We start from the raw sequence: 7,174 nt of genomic DNA on the forward strand, positions 1-7,174 counted from the left end.
TAAGGTCTATGTTGCATACATCCATGTTAATTCAATAAGATATAAAACAATATCAATATAATTGTTCCCTGTTTATAAATATAGTTTTACAAATAAGTCTACTGTGACGCGGACTGGAACACGCGGCAGTTTTGTTTCTGAAGCGTCTGCATCTGTTAGTGTGACGCTCTCTTGTCCCAACACAGTAGCAAGCAACGTCCCCCAGCACCTGATTTATGGGTCACAGCTTCGTGAAGACTGATGGTACAGCGGACGTCACATTCAACTAATAAACGCTGAGGACACAAATCAAACTGGGGGCGGGTGGTCTGTGTTGACGCAAACGGCATAAATCTTGTGTGATTCATGTGAGAAATAGGTTCAAGATGTATGAACAGACAGACAGGACCCAGTAAAAGCGTCAAGTTCACATTGGTTTAACATGTAAATAAACAATTAAAAAATTCTCCTGTAAATGAATTTTTTACACGAGTTTAATTTAAAAGGACACGTAAGAACAGGCATGCGAAGGGGTGTCATGGTGGGTGTTGAAAATTGCCAGGATATCCAGAAGGTTCTCTGCTGAAAATCATATCGCGTTTCCGATCCTCAAAAATCAGTCTATTGAGGAGGAAGAAAAAGATGTTTCCGCCCCAATATTTCCAGAGCTGAAAGAACGACGACCCACCGCCCCAAGATGGTGTGTGGGATGTGACGGTACCTGTATGTATGTATGTATGTATGTATGTATGTATGTATGTATGTATGTATGTATGTATGTATGTAATGTATGTATGTAGTCTCCCTGATGCTATTAACAGTCCTCCGTAAGAATTATTATCTGGTTAAATCATTTTTTCATTGATCTTCTCGGCGTTCACGTACAGATTCTAGTTTAGTTTATCAGGGATGAAGAGCCATTTGTAGCAATAGTTTGTACCTGCAGCAATTAGTAACTTGTCTAGTATTTTTGTTTTCCTTTAGTTTCCTTTTTTATGAGAGAGAGAGAGAGAGAGAGAGAGAGAGAGAGAGAGAGAGAGAGAGAGAGAGAGAGGCTGAACAATATACACTACTAAATTTACTGAAAACTATTCGTATTGCCTTTTGTTTTTGAAATTTCAGGAATGTATTGGTAGTTTGAGCCAATTTTTGCATTTTTTTGGCTTTTTTTTTTATTATGGTGAGTTTGGTGGCTGTGGTAGAAGTACTTTACCTGTATATATAATAATTTGTGTTGGGTCATGGGGTCAGTAACTACAAGGAAAGGAAGATGGAGACAAGCACCTAAAATAAAGGAAAAGAAAAGAGAAAACATGAAATAGAAAAGTTTGTAGGTATTTTAGCTCTGAACTGAAAGAATAAAGCCAAAAGGTGTCTTCTCCAGTCCGGTATTAACATCGTGGTCGCCATCTTCGTTACCATCGTCGTCACCATCGTCGTCACCATCGTTGTTATTATCGTCGTTATCATCGTCGTTATCATCGTCACCATCGTCGTCACCATCGTCGTTACCATCGTCGTTACCATCGTCGTTATCATCGTCGTTATCATCGTCGTCACCATCGTCGTTGCCATCGTCGTTACCATCGTCGTTACCATCGTCGTTACCATCGTCGTTATCATCGTCGTTATCATCGTCGTCACCATCGTCGTTACCATCGTCGTTACCATCGTCGTTATCATCGTCGTCACAATCATCGTCCTCGCCGTTGCTGTACTAATCCAACTCCTGGCAAGTGTTCTCGGTACTCTGGGTCTGTCTTGTCACCAGGACCCACACAATCCCTGCATGGTGGTCGCCGTCTGTAGTATACCCAACTTGTACACTAATCCTTGATGCTCCTACGTGAAGGACTCTCCTCTCTTGTGTTGCTAAGTTCATCCTTTTTGTCTTTTCTCTTCTTTACTCTACAGAGGAGGAGGGAACTTTTCTAAGTCCTTGTCAGACTAACGAACAATCACACGATAGTTCTCCCGCCCCCGACTATGGATTGTGTTGGCAGTCAGACCCAGACCCACTCTCTTCTACCGTGTGTGTGTGTGTTAGGGGCCAGTGTACATGTTCTCAAGTGCTGATGATTAGTTAGTAGTGAGTGAGGTTAGTGAGACACCGATCACTGAGTGGGTTTCAGCACGAGATAAAAGAGTATGATAACAAAGGGAGCTACAGTGTGATAATTAAGGGAGATTATATAATTAAGGGAGGTATGATAATTAAAATAGGTATGATAAATAAGGGAGAGTATAAAGATTAAGGGAGAATATAAAAATTAAGGTAGATATGGGAATTAAGGGAGGTATTCTCTCTCTATGATTATCAGCAGACTTGAGCCTCACTCCCCAGCTGTTGGCATTGTCGAGTCTTAAGAGATCTGCAAATTCCAATCTCTTCTCTCCTTATCGCCTTACCTCCCACCCTCCCTCTCCTCCAACCCTCCTCCCTCCAACCCCACTCCAACACTCTTCTCTGTCCCCTCCGACCCTCTCCTCTGCCCCCTCCGACCCTCTCCTCCGCCCCCTCGCGATAAATTTTGAGTAAGTCCAATACACTTCAAAGATTTCCCGGTCATAACATTGTTTTTTATATTATATTATTTTCATCTTTTATTCTCGTCTTTGTCGTTGAGTTTATTCTTTGATGTCTTGTTTTTTCTTTCTCGGAGTTTTAACCTCATCTTCTCTTTCTTGTGATTGTTTAGGGATATTGTCCCTCCTACAAAACAAAAGAAACAAAAGAGAAACGGTGAAAATAATCTTAAGGTTTGCATTACCGAAGATAAACACAACAACCAACCCAGCATACTGATTCTCCTTCCACATTCTCCTTATCAACATTCATCGCCACTCCTCGCCCTCTCGTTCTATACCCTCCACATTCAAAACAACATTGTCTCCGCCTTTCTCTTGCTCACAACATTCTGCGGATGTAACTTTAAAAGCTCTCGGAATTCAAGTCGACATTTCTCCTCCCTTGAAATTTAAATCCAGTTTGGCAGGAAGCGATTGGCGGGCGGAGGAGGACTAATGAACTCTGCCCTCCCCCTCAGGACGGGTCGCCTCCGCCTCGGCTATAACTTTATGTTACTGGATGTTCCTCCTCTGTCACTCACAGCCGGTTCCCTTCAGCCCCACTCTTCCTGCGCCACTCACAGCCAAAATTTTACCACAGTGACACATCTCCTCTTCCACTGACAGCCAACTCCACCCCAGCCCTCACTGACAGCCAACTCCCCAACCAGGAGACACATCTCCTCTTCCACTGACAGGCAACTCCATCCCAACCTCTTCCACTGACAGCCAACTCTACCCAAGCCTCTTCCACTGACAGCCAACTCTACCCAAGCCTCTTCCACTGACAACCAACTCCATCCCAGCGTCACACCTCCTCTTCCACTCACAGCCAACACCGCTCCCCTGCCCCCTCCACCAGGACCTACACACTTCACAACACTCGTAGGGCAAGACCGACACTTCCTGTTGACTTTCTGATTAGTTGACCGTCTTTTTCCCCGCCGAAACCTCGAGGGAAAGTAAAAGTTGGCAGTTGAATCTCTAATGATGGTCTTTAGGTTGGTTAAATCCCTCTTGAGATAACCCCCAAACTCCCTATCCCACCTACCCCCTACCGCCTCCCCCTCCCTCTCTTCCCCTCCCCCCTACCCTCTGAATATTCCGTCCTTAGGTGGGTTAAGTGCCTCGGAGATAACCCCCTATCCCACACCTCCCTCCCCTACCCCTATCCACACCTCCCTCCCTCACTCCCTCCCCCTCCCCTCCTCCCACTCCCTCCCTCCTCGCCTTCCTCCCTACCCCTCTCGCCTTCCCCCCTACCCTCTTCATGAGATAACTTCAAGATTGAGAAACTGATGGACTCCTTATATGATACGTTTAAGGGGGTGAAAATGACCCTCTTTTTAAACACACAGACACACAAACTCACATATAACGGACCCTCAATATAACGGACTTTTCTCCCCATATAATTCGATAAATTGAGGTGTCACTGTAAAGGTAGACTGTTTAAATTTAATATCCAGTTGTAATCGCCAGGACATACACACACACTGTTGATTATTGAGTATCGTGTGTGTGTGTGTGTGTGTGTGTGTGTGTGTGTTCATTACTGGAGTGGCTACTGGTCCTGGTCAGGTACACACACACAGCCCTACCAGGTAACCGGAGGAGGATGGTCTTGGTTAGGTTAGGTTAGGTGCCTTTCCTGCGTAAATCCACGGAGAGACGGACCCGGGTATACGGTATCCAGAGGCAATTTCTAAACGTCTCAATCTCGTCCTTCACAAATATTGACTCTTAACCTCTCATCATTATTGAGATTATTATTGTTAGGTAAAGAGATGGTGGTATGGTAAGACTGGTGGGGTGAAGGTGGTCATTTCTCTCTCTCTCTCTCTCTCTCTCTCTATTTAGATTTTTCTTTTCACCTTACACAGGACATGAGGTTCAGGCTGTACATTGACTACTGAAGAGGTTGGTTGAGGAGGGCGGACCTGGAGAGAGGAGGGATAGAGATAGTGAAAGCTCCATCTAACGGACTATATACAGGAAAGGGAAGTCCGTTAGATCGAGGTGGTCCGTTAGATATTAAACCTGGATCTAACGAATTATATACCTTGAAGTTAAGGCTATTAGGTGGAGGTTTCACTGCATTGTGATTTGAGGACAATCTGTTGAAATTGGATTGAGTGATATTCCTTTCTCTGGCTGGAACACTTTTCTGAGTGGTGGTGACCTTTGTGATCAGGTGAATTGCTGGAAATTTCGTTATCGCCGTCAGGAAGGCTGTCCGGGACATAGTGCTATCCCTGTCCGCTCGACCTTACGTACGTGTTAGCTATTGTCTTCACTCCAATAGGTCAATGTGAGCTGGAGTGTTTGGAATTCAATAGGTGTTATTGGCTGAGCGAGATTGTGCACGTGGCGCCGAAATTGTCCATCTGTTTCTATACTCTCAAGTTGTTTATCCCGGCTGCCCCTCACACTTGCATCTTTGCCTCGCTACACACACGTCTTGTCCTCCGTTTCTAACGTAGGACAGACAGACAGACTCCTCCTAACACCAGAAAGGGAACAGCAAAAGCGTATTTGTGTATAGGGCAGCGCGTGAGTTACCTGGCCATGCCTATAATGTCGCGTGTGTCCTTCTTCCTTTCAAGGGTATAGAGGAAAACTGCTTGGTTATATCAGCTGATAATTTTTCCTAAACTTTGGTAAATTTTATCCTTTTATCGTGAAAATGTTTATATATTTCGCCGATTACTAAAGTGTTGGTGAAATGAGGGTCTTATAGCACGTACACTCCTATAATAAAATAATACTAATAAAAAAAATATTAACCTGTTGATATATTTCACCGCCACGAGGAAAGAATTACCTCACTTCAGGCGAGTGATTAATTAATTTGCATCAGGCGGGGACATCTGAATTCTAATGAAATCATATTTGAATAAAATTGTTTTCGAATTCATTTTTCGTTCCTCACTGACTGAGGTGACGCGCCTGGGTGCTGGGCCTCGGGGGCGGTGTACCGAGCTGGGTACATCTTGTGGCCTCCTCTCCTACTACATTCTTCTGGGCAAATATTTCAAGTCCTAATAGGCCCTAACCTAACCTTAGTAGGATTAGGGCCCACTAGGACTAAGACACTAGTCTTTGGGCCCATTAGGACTAGGGCACATTAGGCTTGTAGCCTATTAGGACTGGGTCCCGGGTCCCCCAGGTGTGACGTAGCTCTTCTGACCTTCCACAGTCTAAGATACCGGCGACACATTGTGCTGGTCATGTGTGACTGATGTGACGAGGTTGTGAATATGTGGGAAGCTGACAGACGGGTCATTGTGCTGTCGGCTGTGAGAGATGAATCAAGTGGATTTTTGGCCTCGGCTGTCAGTGATGTTTGTCAATGAAAGCATACTAATAGTGGTTTTAAATGGTGTAGTTCATTCTTCACCTTCAAGAAATAAATTGTTTCTCGCTTACTTAAGAGATGAAAGACAATGTATCTTAATTCTGTCTTATTTTAAACTGACAATTAATTAGACCTGTTTAAGATTGGGGTGATAATGTGAAGGTTTAATAAGAGTCATGTCAGTGTGGTGTAAATGTGGTTTAAAAGTCGTGGTATTATTGTGTGTTTTACGTGAGGTATTTGTGGTGCAGCCAAGTAGGACAGCGAGAGGGTGTAACAAACGCATAGCCCGCTTCAGTAGATCGCCCTAATGGTGTTTGTTTGTTTGTTTGTTTAACGTAATAATGAATTAAGTAGTCAACAACTGGGCCAGGTGGAGGTGGGCTGCTCTCCCCTTCTCAGTTCTCTCTCTTGCTGCTCGTGATCTCCCTCTCACCACACCACCTCCCGCTCACCACACCACCTCCCTCCCCCCACACACATCCCCCCCCTGCCACACATTCCCCCGCCACACCTCCCTCCACACACTTTTGCCAACTATTCCACCCAGATGCTCTACCAGTGTTGCCAACCACCTGTTCCTCTGCCACCAGCCGGTCAGCTCTCCCATTGTTGCCAACGCCCGTTTTCACTTCTCATTTCTCGTGTTATCTTGCCAGCCCAGACCTGCTGCTGCCAGTGATGCCAACCACACGGTCTTTGTGGTTAGTGTTGTGTCCACTGTTGCCAACTGTATAGGTCAGTGTTGCCAACCATACACCCACTGTTGACAACTTCATGATCACTGTTGCCAACCACATGATCACTGTTGCCAACCACATGATCACTGTTGCCAACCACATGATCACTGTTGCCAACTTCATGACCACTGTTACCAACCACTCCACCACAGCTGCCAACCACACGTTAAAATACAGTTTGTTTACGTTCCGCTTTACGCATTTCCTCGTAGACTGCGACTGTTAATTTATTCATTTATTCGTTTTTAGACCAGAATGTTTTCCTTTACTCGATTATCTCCTCCCAGAAACTCAATTATGTATACAATGATGCATAATGAGTTGGTGAGGTTCATGTGTATTATGTATAAAGATGATGAATACTTATATAATCACCTCATAGGCCCTATTTTTAATTAGGATTCCTTTCCCTTTCAGAATCACACAGTAATTAGTTGTAAATTGTTTTGACTCACTAATGACCTTGTGAACAGAATTATGTACACGTATTATTGGAGGACTGTGTACGTGTGTCTGTTGTTTTGTATAA

The 7,174-nt window shown here is 44.4% G+C and overlaps 1 protein-coding gene across 1 annotated transcript; it reads right to left on the bottom strand.

The window, feature by feature from the left end:
- Nucleotides 1-1,318: 1,318 nt before the first annotated feature.
- Nucleotides 1,319-6,684, bottom strand: LOC121874174 (prostatic spermine-binding protein-like). Its single transcript, XM_042378161.1, has 2 exons — nucleotides 6,572-6,684; nucleotides 1,319-1,691 (listed from the first exon to the last, which is right to left on the bottom strand). The coding sequence occupies exons 1-2, from the start codon at nucleotides 6,682-6,684 to the stop codon at nucleotides 1,319-1,321; spliced, it is 486 nt and encodes a 161-aa protein (XP_042234095.1).
- Between the last annotated feature and the right edge of the window lie 490 nt (nucleotides 6,685-7,174).

The sequence above is a fragment of the Homarus americanus genome, unplaced genomic scaffold (assembly GCF_018991925.1).
Source record: "Homarus americanus isolate GMGI-L3 unplaced genomic scaffold, GMGI_Hamer_2.0 scaffold49667, whole genome shotgun sequence".
Taxonomy (NCBI): domain Eukaryota; kingdom Metazoa; phylum Arthropoda; class Malacostraca; order Decapoda; family Nephropidae; genus Homarus; species Homarus americanus.

Excerpts from the sequence above, each read along its gene's own strand:
- LOC121874174 (XM_042378161.1), bottom strand. The coding sequence starts at position 6,684 with ATGAAGTTGTCAACAGTGGGTGTATGGTTGGCAACACTGACCTATACA. Across the intron at positions 1,692-6,571 it reads GGCATCACTGGCAGCAGCAG|CAACGGCGAGGACGATGATT; the intron begins GTCTGGGCTGGC and ends GGATTAGTACAG.